Source organism: Capsicum annuum, chromosome 4, assembly GCF_002878395.1.
Source record: "Capsicum annuum cultivar UCD-10X-F1 chromosome 4, UCD10Xv1.1, whole genome shotgun sequence".
Taxonomy (NCBI): domain Eukaryota; kingdom Viridiplantae; phylum Streptophyta; class Magnoliopsida; order Solanales; family Solanaceae; genus Capsicum; species Capsicum annuum.
This window is the reverse complement of record NC_061114.1, coordinates 13,225,818-13,245,827: the sequence shown is the minus strand read 5'-3', so window position 1 is coordinate 13,245,827 and position 20,010 is coordinate 13,225,818. Positions and strand designations below refer to the sequence as shown.

The 20,010-nt window shown below is 37.7% G+C and overlaps 1 protein-coding gene and 1 long non-coding RNA gene across 4 annotated transcripts; one reads left to right on the top strand and one right to left on the bottom strand.

Moving 5' to 3' along the window:
- The first annotated feature begins 5,966 nt into the window (after positions 1–5,966).
- LOC107868248 (RING-H2 finger protein ATL80) lies at positions 5,967–9,917 on the top strand. 3 transcript variants are annotated; one of them, XM_016714887.2, is made up of 2 exons: positions 5,967–6,683; positions 7,146–7,499. In XM_016714887.2, the coding sequence occupies exon 1, from the start codon at positions 6,117–6,119 to the stop codon at positions 6,669–6,671; it is 555 nt and encodes a 184-aa protein (XP_016570373.1). In that variant the 5' UTR covers positions 5,967–6,116; the 3' UTR covers positions 6,672–6,683; positions 7,146–7,499. The 3 variants fall into 3 exon arrangements, with proteins under 3 accessions (XP_016570373.1, XP_016570374.1, XP_016570372.1); XM_016714888.2 differs by lacking the exon at positions 7,146–7,499 and adding an exon at positions 9,661–9,917 and having other exon boundaries at positions 5,990–6,683; XM_016714886.2 differs by having other exon boundaries at positions 5,995–6,683; positions 7,132–7,499.
- A 2,567-nt stretch (positions 9,918–12,484) lies between these two features.
- Positions 12,485–13,833, bottom strand: LOC124897646. Its single transcript, XR_007054423.1, has 2 exons — positions 13,701–13,833; positions 12,485–13,133 (listed from the first exon to the last, which is right to left on the bottom strand). It is a non-coding gene; the product is annotated as an uncharacterized LOC124897646 (long non-coding RNA).
- Between the last annotated feature and the right edge of the window lie 6,177 nt (positions 13,834–20,010).

The window sequence follows — 20,010 nt, the reverse complement described above, 5'->3', positions numbered from 1 at the left end:
CTTTATAGTTATTAGTATATATTTAGTATATATTATATATCGATTATACATTTATAATACACATATTATATACTGAATATACACTAATAGTGGCGATTTAAAACGACAAAAGAAAGGCGGCTAAGGTCCCAACAAATTTGTCCCATTTTGAAGGTATGGTTTAAGTAAATCCAATTTAAAGCAATGAAATCAATTGGTTGTGTCAATTCTCATGCTTTAATAAAAAAGAAAATCTAAGCCCAAAATCTTAGCTTTATTTTTCTCTATCATATGATATGATATGATATATCAAACTTTTTTCCCATTTGTGCAAAGATAAGATATTGTGATAAGAGTGAAAAGATAAAATATAATGATTATATTCTCACATAACCTATTGAAGAAGTAAAGGGTAGGGATATCTACTTATATGTACACATGGGTGCGGAGCTGGTTTGTTCGCTGGGGTTTATTCGAATCTCTTTTGATGAGAAAATTGCACTGTCTATATATAGTTAAAATTAATTTTATGTACATATAATAGACGGTGTTGAACCCCATTCATTTAGCTTATCTATTTACTTCTACATATCTTGACCTTCCTCAGTAAAAATTCTAACTCTGTCGCTGTATACATATACTCTTTCGTCTCAAAATACTTATCATATTTTGTTTTGCGGGGTTAAACTTCATGAATTTACTGACAAAATGACAAGGTATTTTAAGATGTGTGCTTCCACTATATCGTATTAGTAGAATTATAACTTACAATACTTTTCATATAATTTTTAAATATCTAACTTTTAATTTTATTTTTTTTTGGAAAAAATCGACATCAAGAGGCCTTTTTTTTTTTCTTTTGAAAAAACTGACCTCATGAGATCGGTTTTTCCAACCTATTTTGTAGATCTATTTTTTCAGATCGGATTTAGCTGTTTTTTTTTTTTTTTAAATAATGATTTTTAATCACTAAAATTAATTTACTTGATTTGATATAATATATCAGCTTTTTCCCTTTTAAGCAAAGATAAGAAGATATAATGATAAGAGGCAAAAGGGTAAAGATTTTAGTCCCACATAGGCTATAGACTATTGATAAAGTTCCATTTTCTATTCACATTATTACCACTTATATAGGTACACTAAAATAATTCTATATTATAGTCTATTGTAACAGTTAAATTATGAGAAATTTTATAAGTTGGGATTTCAATTTTATGGATTTTGAAATTTTAGAATTAGGACTATAAGTGATAATAACTGTGTTTTATGTAAAAAAATGTATTTTAGATTTAACTTAACCTAAAAAACTAGTTCGAAGATTGATCAACCCATATTAAGGAGCCCGCTCATCCCTTAAAGGGTTTGGTGTGAGACTTTTCTCGCAACACGTTCTCCCTCATGTCCATGTTGAACATTTGGTGTGTGTGCAATTTAGCATAGGCTGAATATTGAAATAAGAATCGAGTTGATCCTGCTCTAATATCATGTAAAGAAATGAATCTTAAACTTTACTTAACCTGAAAGGTTAGCTTTTTTGGATCTTTACTCAAAAATCGAATACCATATAAAAAACGAATCTTGTACCTAACTCAACCCTGGCCAAAAGTTAGCCCTTGAGGGAAGGACTGTCCAAGATCATATAAGGAGATTACTCATTCCATTAACCATGCATGATGTGACACTTCTTCACCCCAACCTCATGCTCAGGATTGGACATCTAGAGTATGCTCAATTTAATATGAGGGCCAATAATGAAAAACAAGGACTGAAATCGATCTTATTCAGATACCATGTAAAGAAATTGATCTCGAATCAAAGATGGATCAAGGATTTTAAAGGCGACGGAGGCACCACCAAAGGCTGGACACATTCGTTATAAAGTATGGCCAAGTCCATCAAGCCAAGCGGAGGTGCTATGCAATGATTTCAATCAATGCCCTATATTCAAAATTAATAGGTCCACGTACAAGTCATTCTTCCACGTGAGTCTGTTATGCTGGAGCTTAATTCAACCTCAAAAATTAGTTTAAGAGTGAAAATTGCTCAAACCATACTAAAGAGACACACCCATTTCTTAAAGAATTGATGTGATGCTTTTTACATTCTAAATTTAACATTTCAATATATTTAATAATTCCCTTTTAACACAAATATGTTATTTGATAAAAAAAATTAGTACATAATTTATGTTGAATCTCTTTTTGTTACTAGTTGGTAGACAAGTGGATCAATTGGTCCTACTTGTTTGCTATAATACAAAATCAGAAAAAAGATAATTTTGAAGTTCAATTCTTCTTGATATTTAATGAAATATTTCTCTCTTTTTTTAAAAAAAATTTAAATCTATCCTGATTAATTATACCCAATGTAGTTCCATAAAGTGAGATCTGAGGAGGAAAATTTGTACACAGATCTTACTTCTAACCAAGATATGAGGTAGATAGACTGTTTCTGAAAAACCCGTAACTCAAGACAATAGTATATATTAGAAAAAGCCGTAATAAAAATACAAAAGATCATAGATAATAATAATAAATGATACTAAATCGAACTACACAAAATAAAAAATATTAACATAAACCAAAATAAAAAACTACAAGAATATCATTTTAATTTTCTTAAAATGCTATTATATTTCAAAGCAAGCAAGTGAAAACCACAAATCCACTTGTGATTTTGTGAAGTAACAAGTGAACCCCCCATTCTTTTGTTATGAATATTTTTGGCCAATGCTTGGCCCCATTTCCTAATTTGGGGAAATAATATTACTCCTCGATTTCAATTTGTTTTTCTATTTTTTTTTAAAATAATTCACTCCTTTTTAGCAATTCTTTAATTTTAACTTTTTATATGATATATTTAAGATCATAAAATTAAAAAACATTTTAATACATTTTTAATTTAAACCACAAGAATTTTTTTTAAAATTTTGTGCCATGTCAAAACAGATCAATTCACTTATCAAAAGATTTGATGTTCTCATAACCATACTCCTCAATTTTGAATTAATTCTTAGTCTTGTATATCGAGGTAATAAGATCACTTGCCCTACCACCAAAGGATGTGGAGCAGTGGATGGGCTACTCCTTCATAATTAGAGGTTTCGGGTTCGAGCTTTGGGTATGGAAAAACCCTTGGTAGGGAGCGCTACTCCTCGAATGGGGTCCTACCCGACACGAATTCGGATTAGTCGGGCTCTAATGTGGGTACCAGACACCGAATACAACAAACACACAACAACAAACACGGTGTATTCCCACAGCGTGGGGTCTGGGGAGGGTAAGATGTATGCAGTCCATACCGCTAACTTTGAAGAAGTAGAGAGGCTGTTTCCGATAGACCCTCGGCTCAAGATAAAGGAATCGAGCACCAAATAGAAAACCAAAAAAAGAAAACCAAAAAAAATCACTTGCCCTCACATTAATTCTCAACCACTTAGATTACTCATCTCATATTGATTCATGAAATTTATATGTTGCCTCCTCACATTACATTGGACAATGCTTAACTCATGAACTAGTTTTCAGCATTGAGTTTGGCATAATATTCACTTTCTTTACCTGATATTAAAATCAAATTTATCAACATTTTATTTTTAAATACTTCATACTTGGCTCTTATTTTACACTAACTATAATAACAATATATTTTGTATAGTTTTACAAGTTAAGTGAGTAGATATACACATCTTATATCTATCTTTGTGAGGTAACTAAACTATAACAACTATAGTAATACATTCAGTGCACTTCTTGAAATCTGAAAAGGATAAAATGTATAAAGATATTATCTCTATCTCAGAATTAGAATGGTTATTTCGATAGATTCTCGATTTAAGAAAAAAATAATCCAAAAATAAGGTAAAGAGATTGTTTTCGATAAATCACCGATTCAGAAATATCGACTCTATATGTGCATTGAGCTGTCGTCTTTATTTATGATTTTGGACAATACTCCCCCACCCTCACCCAAAGCCAAACCAAACCAACCCCATTAACTAACTTTTAATTTCAACAGTACCAACTACTCCATCTATACACACTACATATTTCTATAATGACATTTCAACCTCCTCTGTGAAATTGAAAACCCTAACCACTCAATTATTACATTTTAATACCTTTTAATCATCACTACTATATAGTACTTATGTTAAATAAATAATTTATACAACAAAATGTTATAGTAAGCTTAAAAGTGTTAGAATTTTTCATATTATCTAAACAAAAAAAATCTTAAATATATGGGAGGGAGGATTTGAACTCTCTACCTCAATTTTGAATTAACCCTATCCTTAAAGGGTCGTTTGGTTGAGAAAGAGTTATTATGAGATAATTAAACTCGGGATTAGTTATTCCACCAAATATATGAAATAATTTATTCCATCACTGTGGTATAAATGGTGGGATAAATAATCCCACGACTAAGTTATACCTCCAACCAAACACGAAATAAAATAATTTCATATTTTATTTCGATACTATTATACCTTATACTTCACACTAAACGAATCCTTATGTATCTCATATTGTTGTTATGAAATGAATATGTTTTCTCCTCACATTACATTTGGACAATACTTACGTCATGAATTAATTTTCAGCATTGAGTTTAGCCTAATATTCACTTTCTTTACATGATATTAAAATAAGACCCATTCTATTTGACTCTTAATTTACATTAATTACAATAACAATATATTTAGTATAATTTCACAAATTGAGTGTGAAAAAAGTGGACTATACTGAATACTAATATCTTATTCCTTTCTTTATGGCGTAAAGAGATTACAACAACAATAACATAATTAGTATAGTTCCTTAACGTGGATGAAATTTCAACTCTTTTACCTAAATTTTAAATTAACCATCAACCTTAAATATCTTGTATTGATTCATGAAATGAATGTGTTAGGCTCCTCACACTACATTTTGGACAATACTTGACTCATTAACTAATTTTCAGCATTGAATTTGGCCTAATGTTCACTTTCTTTGCATGATATTAAAGTTACACCCATATGTTTTGTCTATTCCATACTGGGCTCCTATTTTACATTAATTATAATGATAATATTAATAATATATTTTGTATAATTTTTCAAGATAAATTTGAAAAAAAATTAGTATATTCATCCACTTCATTTTTATCTTCGCGGGATAAAAAAATTATAACAACAACAACATAGCTAATATAGTTTCACAATATGAGATTTGAGAAGGGCATCTTATTCTTACCTCAAAGGTATAAAGATTATTTTTTATAGACCCTCAGCTGAAGAAAAAATAATTCAAAACAATCCAAAAATGAAGTAACAAAATTGTTTTTGATAAATCCTGGACCAAAACATATCCAACTCTATATGTGTATCGAGTTTGACATAATATTCACTTTCTTCACACAATATTAAAGTCAAATAAATCTACATTTTTTATCTACTTCATACTTGGCTCCTATTTTACTTTAGTTACAATATAATTACATACTTGATGTAGCTCGATAAGTAAAATTAGAAAAAATGAAATATACGAGAAAATTCTTAGCTTTGCAATGTAGAAAACTTATTTCTGATAGATTCTCAACTTAAATATATTCAACTCTATTCACACATTAAATTATCGTTCAACTATCTTTTTCTTATATGATCTTAATTACATAGATGTAGCCCTAAAAGTGAAATTTGGAAAGAATGAAATATACGATACAAAACTTTAATTTTAATAAAGTAGAAAAGTTATTTTCGATAGATTTTCAACCCAAAAATTATCCAACTCCGTTCATGAATTAAATTATCGTTTAATTATCGTCTTCTTATTAATTACATACTTGATGTAGCTCGACAAAGAAAATTTAAGAAGAATGAAATATACGAGAAAACACTTAGTTTTATAAAATAGAAAATTTATTTTCGATAAATTTTCAGGTTAAAATATCAAAATTTGATGCATTAAATTATTGTATAACTGTCGTCTTCTTATGTGATCTTTAACAATACGCCACCTATATCAACTAACTTTTAGTTTCAATAGTCCAACTGCTCCATCTACACACTCACTCACCTACATATTTTATATAACAACATTTCAACCTCCATTTTTTTAAAATCAAAAACCCTAAACTCTAAATTTTAAATTATGACTCGTCCACTTAGGTTTCTACTAACCACTAATTCCTCCACTACTTCGCCGCCGTCGATGGCAACGGCGGAGCCACCGTCAGTCGCGGCAGCAGAATCCGACTTCGTCGTCATTCTCGCGGCGTTACTCTGTGCAGTAATCTGCGTCTCAGGTCTCATCGTTGTAGCTCGGTGTACTTGGCTCCGGCGAGACTCGCCGGAAAATGCACAGCCGCCGGTAAAAATCAAAGGCTTAAAGAAGAAGGCTTTGAAGACTTTACCAAAATTCAATTACTCTCCCGGCACCGGTGGTACCGACGGCGACGGTGACGGGGACGGCGAGTGTGCAATTTGTCTTGTGGAATATGTTGAAGGAGATGAAATTCGAGTGTTGCCAAATTGTGGCCATCGGTTCCACGTATTGTGTGTCGACACGTGGCTTTTATCGAACTCGTCATGTCCGTCGTGTCGACGGACACTCGTCGTTGCTCGTGCTCGGTGCCGGAAGTGCGGCGAAGTTCCGGCAATCTCCGGCGAGTCTTCTGGCGGATGTCCGGTTACACCGCCGGCGTAGTCTTAATTTCCGGTAAGCAAATGGAGTTAAACATATTTACTTGCATATACTTTACGAACTAATAGAGAGAACACTTTAAAGCATTTCCATTTAATTTATGTGGCATTTATTTTTCGTTAGTATGAATAATTTAAATTCAACTTTTAAGCTTTTTTTAAATAAAAAATTATTATACTTGACATTTTAAAATATTTAAATAATATATGAGAAAATAATAATCAAATATAAATTTGTTTAAATTTTAATTTCTAAAATATGTTACTTAAATTGAGTTGGAGAAATTATTAGTAACTAGATTTAGGTTTAAATGGATGATGCATCGACATTCGTTAAACTCTATACAGACTAAATTCCAAGTCCGTCAATGTTAGTAACATGGATAAAATGAATATAAAATAATAAATTATTTATTAATTTTTTACAGTGAGCCAATATTATTGATCATTTATTTTTAATGTAGTATACAAATAATAGGAAAGAGTTGCCGGAGCATCATCGGAACAGAAAAAGTAGCCGGAGAATCGTCGGAACTGTAAGTGGGGCCCACCAATGAGGTAGAGGAGATAAGGATGAAGATGCTTTTCTTGTGATTATGATTATGATGGGAGTGCATAGAAAGTGACAAAAATGAAATTATAGCTATTTGGAGGGAACGAAAAAGTTAAAGAGTTTTTTCTAATGGTATTTTATATTATCTAAAATTTAATAATTTGAATTAGCGTAGGGTATATGATGATAAAAAAAATTAAAATTTTTAATACCCTGAGCATTTTCATTCTTAAAGTTCGAATGCTAACAATTTCAATTTATATAAATAATTTTTGTTCATTTTTACTTGTTATATTTTGATTTATTAGTCAATTTTGATTAGTCTTTGGAATAAAATTAATTTAATTTTTAAATATTTAAAAATTATATGATGTTTAATTTTTAGAAAGCGAAATATGATAAATAATAGTGAACGGAGAAAGTATATAAAATTTAATTGCTACTTTCATTTTCTTGATATAACACATTGAGTTGATCACATTTTCAATTTACATGTGTTCTTATATCATTGTATCACCGAATAACACTTGCCTCTTTTTAAGGCAATTCATTCTTTCACAATTGCTTTTTTGCTTTTGTTTGACTAATATGTGCATATAGGAGGACTCCTTAATCATATCTATGGTGGTTGTGTTCCTGTGGTTCTTTATGAGAGTTGGTGGTGCCCCTATTAGGGCGGAGCTAGCATATATAGTCACGGAGTTTATTTAAATTTTCTTCGATGAAAAATCACGCTATATATTTGATTAATATATATGCTCCTATTCAGGAGTGAAGCTAGCATATACTCGGGAGTTCATTTAAATTTTCTTCGATGAAAAATTAATTATATATATATATATATATATAAAAGGCATCGAATTTTCTTCAATTAGTTCATGTGTGCACTTTTAAACCTCAACGTAAATCTTGACTTCGCCGCTGCCCCTATATATTGTGATTTAAACTTGAGTTCGTCTTCTATATGAGATTTTTTGTTTTTTCATTTCATGTTGTCTCTGTATGAGATTTTTATTTTTTCTTTTCATATACCCCATCACTGAGTTGACAACATTTAAGAAATTGGCAAAGAAGAGAGAGTCAATCGTTGAGCCGAGGGTCTATTGTAAATAGCCTTACCTCTGAAATATGAATAAGGCTTGAGTACACTCGACCTTCCTCAAATACCACATAATAAAACTATACTAAATATGTTGTTGTAATTTCTTACCTCACAAAGATATAAGAGAAGTGTAAGGACATTATTTTTTTCAAACTTAACTTGCGAAATTATATTGAATATGTTATTGTTATAATTAAGGTTAAAGCAAGAGCCAAGTATGGAGTAGACAAAAGTCCAAACATATGAGTGACTGTGGCATTAATATCATGCAAAGAAAGTGAATCTGAGGCTAAACTTAATGCTGGAAATTAGTTGATGGCATAAGTATTGTTCAGTGTAATATGGGAGGAGACAACACATTCATTTCATGAATCAATATGAGATATTTTAGGTTTAGGGTTAATTTAAAACTTAGGTGAAGAGTTCAAATTTTATTCACGTTGAGGGACTACATCAAATATGTTGGTGTTGTAATCTCTTTACTGTACGAAAAAGGAAATAAGATATGAATACATTCTACTTCTTTCCGACCCAATTCATGAAACTACACTAAAATATATTATTATTGCTTGTATAGATAATTAATTTAACATAAGTACTATATTAGTGATGATTAAAATGTATTACAAGAATTTTATTGCATTCCCTCCTCCCTCCCATAAATATTAAGAATTTTCTTTTAACACAATATGAAACATTCTAGCAGTTTTAAGCTTAATATAAACATTTTGTTGTATAGATTATTAATTTAACATAAGTACTATATTAGTAAAAGGTTATTAAAATGTAATGATTGAGCGGTTAAGGTTTTCAATTTCAAAGAGGAGGTTGAAATGTCATATAAATATGTAGGTAGTGTGCAAATGGAGTAGTTGGACTGTACAAAATAAATGTTAGTTAATATGTTGAGTATAGTCTAAAATCATATAAGACAATGATAGTTTGATGCATGTATAGAGTTGGATATTTTTTGAGTAAAGGATTTATCGAAAATAATTTTTTTATCCATTTTTAGATTAGTTTTTTTTTGAGTTGAGGTCTATCGAAAACAATCTTTCTATTTTTGAGGTAGGGATATGGTCTGTTCGATTCTAGTTCTAGTAAAATGTGAAAGAAAAAAGGAGAAAAAAAGAGCAAATTGTGCTTTCACTTTATAAAAGAGTGTTTCTTCCACAAATATGAGAGAAAGAAACATTCTTGTGCTTAATTATAGAAGAAAGCAAGCCTCCCACCATCTTTGCCATTGCTTGCTCGACTCGACTTTGACTTCGAATTTAAATTTGTCAAACGATCAATCGAGAAGACTATTTTTTGATAAAGTTCATTTAAAATTTGAAGGTGCATTTGGCCATGTGTGGACGCACATTCCAACGCACATCGCAACACGGATCGACCAAAACATTGCCAACATGCAGCCACATTTGGACCATGTGAGGACGCATGTGAGCCGACCAAAACTTTATGAGTCATTGCTTCCTTTCTCAAGCAATATCTTTGATTATAAATATCTAATTTTTTCGTCATATATAGGTAGAAAATTTTGAAGTAAAAAACTCTTCTTCTTTCTGAAAAATCTCAAGTATAGTTTGCAAATAGTTTGGAGCATTGATCCCTAAAAATTTGGAGCACAATTCTAGAGTGTTGCTTATGCTCCTCCCTACTCCTCAAGTAGACTAAGATGTTTTTGATGAACACTACAAAAATGAGCCCATATAAGGCCTGAACATGACATTTATCATCTCCATAAATACTGCCAAACACTGATCAAATCAAAGGACATAATCAAGAACTCGTAGTTGCCATAATGAATTCTCAGGGTGGACTTAGAAACATTTGTTGCCCTGAGTTTTAACTTATGGTAGCTTGATCTCAAGTCTACCTTAGAAAAACTGCTGCAACATGAAGCCGGTCAAAAAAACCATCAATACGTAGCATCAAATACTTATTCTTATTTTTCACCTTATTCAGTTGTCAATAGTCAATTCACTTATGTAAGAAACTAATTTTCTTTTTCACGAATAAACAGGAACACCTTGTGGAGAAACACTAGGCGATAAACCCCTTACTCAAAAGATTCCTATAGTTGCTCCTTCAGTTATTTTTCTTAAGACAGTCACTTTACTAACAACTCGAATAATCACAAAATGGCTCAACGGTACATGAATATATGATTAGACCAGAACTGATGAACATGTAAAGAAAAGACAATAGCAAATTGTACTAAGTTGAGAAAATTAAGTGGGAGATGTTAAAAAAGTTTTTAAATAAAAAATGATGATAATTTTGACCAGCTAAGGTCAAAGCTTCATTTAAATTAAATTAATTGGGGTGTAAAGTGTAACTTTTTTTTTTTAATTTTTTAAAAAGTCCTCGACTCTAAATTTCAAATTTTAGAGTTTCCCCCTTTCTTATCTTTCAATCTTTCTTCTTCTTTTTCTCCCCCATCTTCTTCTTCTTCTTCTTCTTATTTTTCTCTCTCTCTATAGATTTTTCTCTTCTCCCATCTTCTCTTCTTCTTATTCTCTTTTCATTACGTTCTTCCTTTTTAAATTTTTATGGACTAGTTTTATAAAAAAAAAATTGAAAAGTTCGAGAAGAAATTTTTTGATTTCTTTCAAAAATCAATGAACAAATAATTTAGCAAATTCAGCAACTACGAGAGTTGGTTCAGTAACTACGATAATTGCTGCAGCAGCTACGGTAATTGCTGCATCAACTACTATTAGTTGCTGTGTTACAACAATTATCAAAGTTGCTGCAGTAACTGTAGAAGTTGCTGCAGGGATCTTTGTGAAATACATGTTAATTAAGTATGGTTAAGTAAAATGAACTCTATATTCAAACACATGACATGCAGTGGCGGAGCCAGGATATTCACTAAGGGGTTTAGAAATAACATACGAACAAATAGAAGGGGGTTCAACATCTACTATATACACATAAAGAATAATTTTAATCATGTATAAATAATACTCCCTCCGTTCCACAATAAGTTAATTGTTGGATTTTGGCACACATGTTAAGAAAAAAAAGCAAATACATAAATTTATCATGTTTTTCCATTTTTACCTTCTTCAAAAAGCAAAGACACATGATACATTACTCCCAATGCACATTTAATGGAGGGTAAATTTGGAAAAAATTTCCAACAGTTACCTTGAATTGTGAACCATTCACTTATTTTGAAACACTAAAATTGCTTCAACAATTCACTTATTATGAAACGGAGGGAGTATAATTTTTCACCGAAGGGGTTCCCTCACTAAAGGGTAGCTCCCCTGATGACATGCATATATTGGCTTCATATCAATCTCGTTCATTCAGGTCCTATTAAGAGGATTCATAATAGTCAAAAGTTTTTCTTTTTCTAAACTAGTTTTTCACATTCCATCGAGGATCTATTGCAAATGACCTCTATACTCCACAAAGGTAGGGGCCCTCCCTAATGGAATCACACTAGGTTTATTTTTGTTGTTGTAGTAGTCCACAGACCAAAATCATCTTTATTTGAGCTTGGGACCAGCAAAACTTTGCAAAGCTCACATTTGCAAAATTTGTCCATATATATAACTCATTTTGTAACTTAAAGGGTCCAGTGACGATAAATACCTAATCGACCAATTACAAATATAGTGAATACAAACACTTAAAAGTTTGATACGGCTAGTTTCTTTTTAATATGCAAGAGTAACGCCCGAGCCAACTTGTGCATGCCTCGACTAATTCACCTATTACCAGCTACCTCCTCTCTGATTGAATTACTCTACTCACTCACTGAGGCTAAGGAAGATGGAAAGATTACCCTATAATCATCTTTCTAGGGATTCGAACTTCGGTTCCAAGGTTGTTCCTCCACATCCAACAATTCTATCTCCATCACATCAACTTGGAGTTAGTAAAATCATTCTCTAATGTGCTTTTATTGTTCATTAGAAAAATGAACTTCAAAGTTCAACCAGAAATTCCACAGGTTAAATTAGCGAGGCAAGTTGTTCATCTGAAATATTACGCAAGTTTTAGGAACAAAAGCTCGAATTCACAGTGAGAATTTCTTCCAAAACCTCTACCTACAAATGTTGCTTTTTCAAAATATTAAATATCAAACAATTGTAGCTTTTTTTGGTTCCGCTCATAGAAATTTAATTTACTATGACAAAACAGGTTTCACACGTGCAACAAACTCTTTAAAAATGTCGGCCGTTGAGTGTCGGATTCGCCCAAAGTAGTGTATTTTTGGAGAATCCGACACGGGTGCGGCATCAAAAGAGGAGAGTCCGCGCAACTTAGGCAACAATCTTAACTCCAGATTATTACACAGCCAGAAGCCAGAACACAAGAAAATTATCCTCATTAAGGTCTTGCAAATGTCGCAAGCATATCTAGCAATCGTTAAGGTCTTACTCAACAACTCCATGATCAAGAAGGTTCAGATTGGATAATACTGGACACTGAAGAACAGTTTCCTACCTCAACCTCCCTCTTCTGACTCTTCATATGCCTCTTCTTCCTCACCCCGACCACGCTCTTGCTCTTCTTCATATTCTGGCTCCTCCTCCTGAATAGACTTTCTACACGGTGGAGGCCTCTCTTCTTCCTCTTCAGTTTCATACTCAGAAGACTCTTTCTCACCGTCATCAAAGTTAACAGGGCGTCTAGAACGCTTTGAAGCAGGCAATGATGTTTGTCTAGGAGTATCTCTCTGACAAAAGGGAGAATCTTCATTTTACTTCACTTACTACACCTTTTTCGTATTAGTGATTCGCTTCTCTACCATTTCTAGGTCTTCTTCAAAGAGATGTCGAGCAGCAGACCTGCGAGAGTCATAGTCATCAGTCTCCTCTTCCTGATAATGGGAGAAAATTCCTTAGGGGGATGTGATAGATCAGAAGGGCAATTTTTTTCTTAAGGAATGCCGAGTAGTTCGACTAATATCATCGACAAGGCAACACTTGTATAAACGTTGAGTTGTGTTAAGCAAGTAATTACCCACTCAAGAGCAAGCAAGGATCAGGAAGTTTCTACGTATCATGCCACTGAAAAATACATAGACTATAGGAATTGAGACTATTCAATCTAGATATGATTCATCAAAATTCAATTGCAGCAAATGCTTATATTTAAAAGTCCACCTAATACTGATCTCACACTTAGTACCACCTCACTTAAATGGAATAGCTTTCAGCTTCAGATCACTTAGTCTTTCAAGGGCATAAAGAAGACAACAAAATTGTAAAGGAATCAATTGATAACTGCGTATGGGCTCCCTTGCTAGCCAAAAATCCAACTGGTAGTGTTCGTTGTGTAAAACTTTAAACACTTAATGCACATCAGAATCTCGTACACGATAATCTTATAGAGATAAGTTATAAAAAATATACCTGATGTGGAAGACATTAGTGCACGCACAGAGAAGTGGAAGAGTTAATACGAATTTGGTTTCTACCTCTTTGTCCTAACCTTACTTTATCACAACTTTTAGTGATGGAGAAGATGTAGAGAATATGTGATAACGTTAATGGGCGGAGGGAGGACCAACTTATAGAGGTTAAGACTTAATCCGTACAAGATTTATTCATTAACAATGGATGTTACTTGCGCCATAAGTAAACTTGAACCACAAGTAAACTTAGAACACGAGTAACTTGGGCCATAAGTAAGATAATATTCTTACATGTTGAACATAAAGAAGCACGACAAAGGAATGTAATTTGAAATGGGAATATCCGGTCCGTAGTTAAATCGAGCATTTCATTTGAACTGTGAGAATATCTTCCTACACAAATTCATCCTTTCACTTCGATAGTTCCATTCAAGTACTTCAATCAATTGATTTCCAAACCAAGTAACGTTTTATTTCGCCATATATTTTGCCGTTTCAACTGTTTGACTTGAAAAATGGCCCCGCCGAACCACCCAGATCCACTTCACAGGGCGTCGGGGGGCCGCTGGGTGATTTTCACATAGAATCGAGCCCGGAACCCGGGCCCACCCCTGAACCGTGGGCTAACACCCATCAAAAGTTGCAAAGAATAGGCAGTTTGCTCCGTTTTTGACTTTAAAAATGGCCTCGTCGAACCACCCAGATCCACTTCACAGGGCGTCGGGGGGCCGTTAGGCGATTTTCACATAGAATCGAGCCCGGAACCCGGGCCCACCCCTAAACCGTGGAGAATCGAGCCCGGAACCCGGGCCTACCCCTGAACCGTGGGCTAACACCCATCAAAAATTGCAAATAACAGGCAGTTTGTGCCGTTTCGCCCATTTAAATTGTAAAATGGCCCCAACGGCTCCGCCGAACCACCCAAATCCACTCCATAGAGCATCGGGGGGTCGCTGGGTGATTTTCGTCCAAAATTAGAGACCACCTCCCGAACCGTCGGTTAACACCCATCAAAAGTCGCAAAAAGTGAATTGTTCACGCTGTTTTGCGCATTTGACTTGCAAATTGGCCCCAACGACCCCACGGAACCACCAAGATCAACTCCCTAGGATGTTGGGGGGTCGTTGAGCAATTTTTGCCTAAAACCAAGCTTGTGCCTCAGTCACACTCTCCGAACAATGGGCTAAAACCCACTGAACATTGTAAAAATGGGCCATTCGTACCGTTTCATCCGTTTGACTTGCGAAATGGCCCTAACAACCCCGCTGAACCACCTAGAACTACTCCAAAGGGCGCCGGGGGGTCGTTGGACAATTTTCTGCCAAAATTGATCCTGGATCACCCCCACAAATGTGGGTTATAGCACACCTATTTGGCCCTAAACTGGTCCGTTCATGTCGATTCGCTTGTTTGACCACCCAAATGGCCCCGACGACCCCAAAGGCCCCCACTCCTCCACTCCTCAGCCTGCCTGGGAGCCCCTAATCAATTTTCAGTCCAAAACACGCTCGAGCCTCCGGCCCACACTGCAACCATGGGCTAGCACATCGATTTGGCACGAAAATAGCCCGTTCCCACTGTTTCGCCCGTTTAACTAACCAAACAACCCCGCTGACCCCAAAGGCCCACACTTTCCTGCTTTTCAACTTGTCTGAGAGGTCCTGGTAGATTTTGGACCAAAACACGCCCGAGCCCTAGGCCCCTACTCCCCCCCGCAATCATGGGCTATAACACATCAATTTGGCTAAAAAATGGCCCGTTCACGCCGTTTGACCACCTAAAGGGCCTCGCCACCCCCAAAGTCCCAAACTCCCTCACTTCTCAGCTTTCCTGGGAGCCCTCAATCAATTTTTGGCCCAAAACACGCTCGTGGCCTAGGGCCATCCCCGTAATCGTAGGCTATACCACACCGATTTGGCCCAAAAATGGCCTATTCGCGCTATTTCACCCGTTTGACTACCAAAAGGGCCCCGTCGATCCCAAAAGCTCATACTCCTCCTCTCCATAGCCTACCTGGGAACCCCCATTTAATTTTTGGCCTAAAACACATCCGGGCCTACCCCCGCAACTATTGGCTATATCACACCAATTTGGCCCAAATGGCCCGTTTGCTCTGTTTCGTTCATTTGACCATCCAAATGGCCTCCCCGACCCCAAAAGGTCCATACTCTATCTCTCCTCAACCTGTATGGGAGCCCCTGGTTGATTTTTGGCCCAAAACATGCCTGAGCCCTGAGCCCACCCCTGCAACCGTAGGCTATAACACACCGATTTAGCCAGAAAATGGCCCATTCACGCCATTTCGCCTATTTGACTAGCGAAATCGCCCGATCGACCCCCAATGCCCGCACTCCCCCATTCCTCAGCCTGCCTGGGACTCCCCAGTCAATTTTCAACCTAAAACATGCTCGGGCACCGGGCCCACCCCCACAACCGTGAATTATACCATATCAATTTGTTTGAAAAATGGTCCATTAGCATCGTTTCGCCCGTTTGACCACTAATACGGCCTCGCTGACCATAAAATCCCACACTCCCCCGCTCCTCATCCTGCCTGAGAGCCCTCAATTAATTTTTAGCATAAAACAAGCCCAAGCCTCGGGCCTACCCTTGCAACCGTGGGATATAGCACACCGATTTGGCCTGATAATAGCCTGTTTGCGCTGTTTCGTTTGTTTGACCACCCAAACAGCCCCGTCGACCCTAAAGGCCCACGCTTCTCCGCTCCTCAGCCTTCCTGGGAGCCCCAGGTCGATTTTTGACCTAAAATACACCCAAGCCCTAGGCCCATCCCCGAAACTATGTGCTATAGCACACCGATTTGGCTAAAAAATAGCCCGTTCACACCTTTTCGCTTGTTTGACCACTCAAATGGCCCCGTCAACCCCAAAGGCCCACACTCTCCTGCCCCTCAACCTGCTTGGGATCCCCAGGTTAATTTTTGGCCTAAAGTTTCCTGGGCCCCAGGCCCAACCCCAAAACCGTGGGCTATAGCATAACGATTTGGCTAAAAAATGGCCCATTTGCGCTGTTTCACCCATTTGACCACCCAAATGGCCACACCGACCCCAAAGCTCAACACTCCCCCTGTTCTTAGCCTGCCTGAAATCCCCCATTTCATTTTTGACATAAAGCACGCCGGGCCCTAGTCCTGCCCCAATAATCGTGGGCTATAGCATACCTATTTAGCCTGAAAATGGCCCGTTCGTGCTGTTTTGCCTGTTTGACCGTCCAAACAGCCCTGCCAACCCCACATACCACATACCCCCACTCCTCGATATGTCTAGAAGCCCTCAATCAAGTTTTATCCCAAAACACGCTCGACCCTCAGGCTCATCCCCGTAACCGTGGGCTATAAGATGTCAATTTAGCCCAAAAATAGCCCGTTTATGCTGTTTGGCTAGTTTGACCACCTAAACGGTCCCGTCGACCCCAAAGGCCCACACCCCCTGCTCTTCAACCTACTTGGGAGACTCCAATCGATTTTTGTCCTAAAACATGCTCGAGCCCTAGTCTCATCACCGGAATCGTGGGCTATAACACACTGATTTGGGCCAAAAATAGCCCGTTTATGCTGTTTCACCCATTTGACCACCCAAACAGACTCGCCGACCCAAAGACCCTCACTCCTTCGCTCCTCAAACTACCTGAGAGCCCCTAATCAATTTTTAATCCAAAAAATGCTCGATCCCTAGGACCACCCTCATAACCGTGGGCAATAGCACATCAATTTGACCCAAAAATAGCCCGTTCACAATGTTTTGCCTGTTTGACCATACAAATGGCCCCGCTGACCCCAAAGGCCCATACTTACCCATTCCTCAGCCTGCCTGGGAGTCCATGATAGATTTTTGACCCAAAACATATCCGATCCCTAGGCCCACCCTTGCAACCGTGGGCTATAACACACTGATTTGTCTAAAAAATGGCCCGTTCGCATTGTTTCACCCGTTTGAGCACTCTAACGACCCCACAGACCCTAAATCCCACACTCCCCTGCTCCTCAGCCTGCTTGGGAGACCCCGATCGAGTTTTGGCCCAAGACACGCTTGTTTCCTAGGTTCACCCCTGCACCCGTAGGCTATTGCACATTGATTTCTTTTGAAAATGGGTCGTTCTCACCATTTTGCACGTTTGACCACCCAAACATCCCCACCGATCCCAATGGCTCATACTCCCCTGCTCCTCAGTTTGCTTGGGAGCCGCCAGTTGATTTTCACCAAAAAATAAGTCAGACCCTGACCCACTCTCGCAATCGTAGTCTATAGCACAACAATTTTGCCCAAAAATGACCCGTTTGAGCCGTTTTGCCTGTTTGACCACCTTAATATTTCCGCTGACTCTAAAGACCCACACTCTCCCACTCCTCAGCCTGCTTGAGAACCCCAATTAATTTTTAGCCAAAAATATGCTTAAGACCCGGACCCACCCCTGCAACCATAGGCTATAGCAATATCGATTTGGCACGAAAATGGCCCGTTCGCACTGTTTTGCTTGTTTGACCACCCAAACGACCCCACCAACCCCAAAGGCCCATATTACCGTGCTCTCGGCTTGCCGAGGAGCCTCGATCTATTTTTGGACAAAAACAAGCTCAGTCCCCAAGCCCACCCCTGCTACCGTGGGCTCTAGAACATAGATTTAGCCCAAAATGGACCCTCTTATGCCCTTTCGCCTGTTTGACCATCCAAACGCCCCTGCCAATCCAAAAAACCCATATTTCCCCGCTCCTTAGCCTGTCTGGGAGCCCCTAGTCAATTTTTGACCTAAAACACGCTTGGTCCCCGAGCCCACCCCACCACTGTGGGCTATAGCACACCGATTTAACACAAAAAATAGCCCGTTTAACCATCAAAATGGCTTTGTGACCCCAAAGGACCATATTCCCCCGCTCTTTAGTCGGACTGGGTGCCCCTAGTCAATTTTTATCCCAAAATAAGCCCAGGCCCTGGGCTTGTCCCTGTAACCGTGGGCTATAACACACCGATTTGGCCAAAAAATGGCCCGTTTGTGCCATTTCATGCGTTTGACCACCCAAATGGCCCTATCGACCCCAAACGAGGACACTTCCCTGCTTCTCATCCTTCCTGGGAGCTCACTGTCATTTTTTGACCAAAAACACGTCCGAGCCAACCTCGTAACCGTGCGCTATAGCTTATCGATTTAGCCTAAAAAGGGAATGTTTGCACCGTTTTGCTCCTTGGACTACCCAAATGTCCTCGCCGACCCCAAAGGTTTACACTCTCCCACTCTTAAGCTTACCTAGGAGCCCCCGATCGATTTTTGATTCAAAACACGCCCGGGACCCAGATCCACCACAATAATCATGGGCTATAGCACACCCATTTGGCTCGAAAATGACCCGTTTGACCACCCAAATGGCCCGATGTACATAAAGGCCCACACTTTTTAGCTCTCCAGCCTGCCTGGGAGCCCTCAATTGATTTTTGACACAAAACACACCTAGGCTCTAGGCCCATCCCCCAAACCATGGGCTATAGCACACCGATTTTGCCTGAAAAATGTCCCGTTTGTGCTGTTTCACCTATTTGACAATACAAATGACCCCGCGACCCAAAATGCCCACACTTCCTCGCCCTTTAGCCTACCTAGGAGCCCTCAGTTGATTTTTGGCCAAATACCAGCCCAGGGCCTTGGCCCAACCGAAAAGCCATGGGCTATAACACATCGATGTGGCTTGAATATGGATCGTTCGTGGCATTTTTCCCATTTGAGCATCCAAGAAGAACCGTCGACCCCAAAGGCCAAAACTCCCTGCTCCTAAGCCTGCCTTGGGTCCTCAATCATTTTTAGCATAAAAAAAGGCTTGGTTCATGGGCCCCCCCTATAGCACATCGATTTGGCTAAAAAATAGATCGTTCGGGCTGTTCCAGCATTTTGACCCCCCAAACGGCCCCGTCGACCCCGAAGGCCCACACTTCCCCGCTCTTCGACCCGCCTGGAATCCCCAAGAAATTTTTGAACCAAAAAACACTCAGACCCTGAGCCTATTCCTATCACAGTAGGCTATAGCTCATCGATTTTGCCTAAAAATGGCCTGTTCATGATGTTTCGCCTGTTTGACCACCCAAATGGTCCCGTCGACCACAAAGGCCCACACTCCTTCGCTCCTCAGCCTACTTAGGAACCCTTAGTTAATTTTTAGCGTATAACACACCCAGGTCCCGAGACCATCCCTACAACCGTGGGCTATATCATATTAATTTAGCCTAAAAATGGCCCGTTCGTGCCGTTTCACCCGTTTGATCATCCAAACGGCCCTGCCGACCCCAAAGGCCTATACTTTC

Coding starts and splice junctions, on each gene's coding strand:
- LOC107868248 (XM_016714888.2), top strand. CDS start 6,117: ATGACTCGTCCACTTAGGTTTCTACTAACCACTAATTCCTCCACTACT.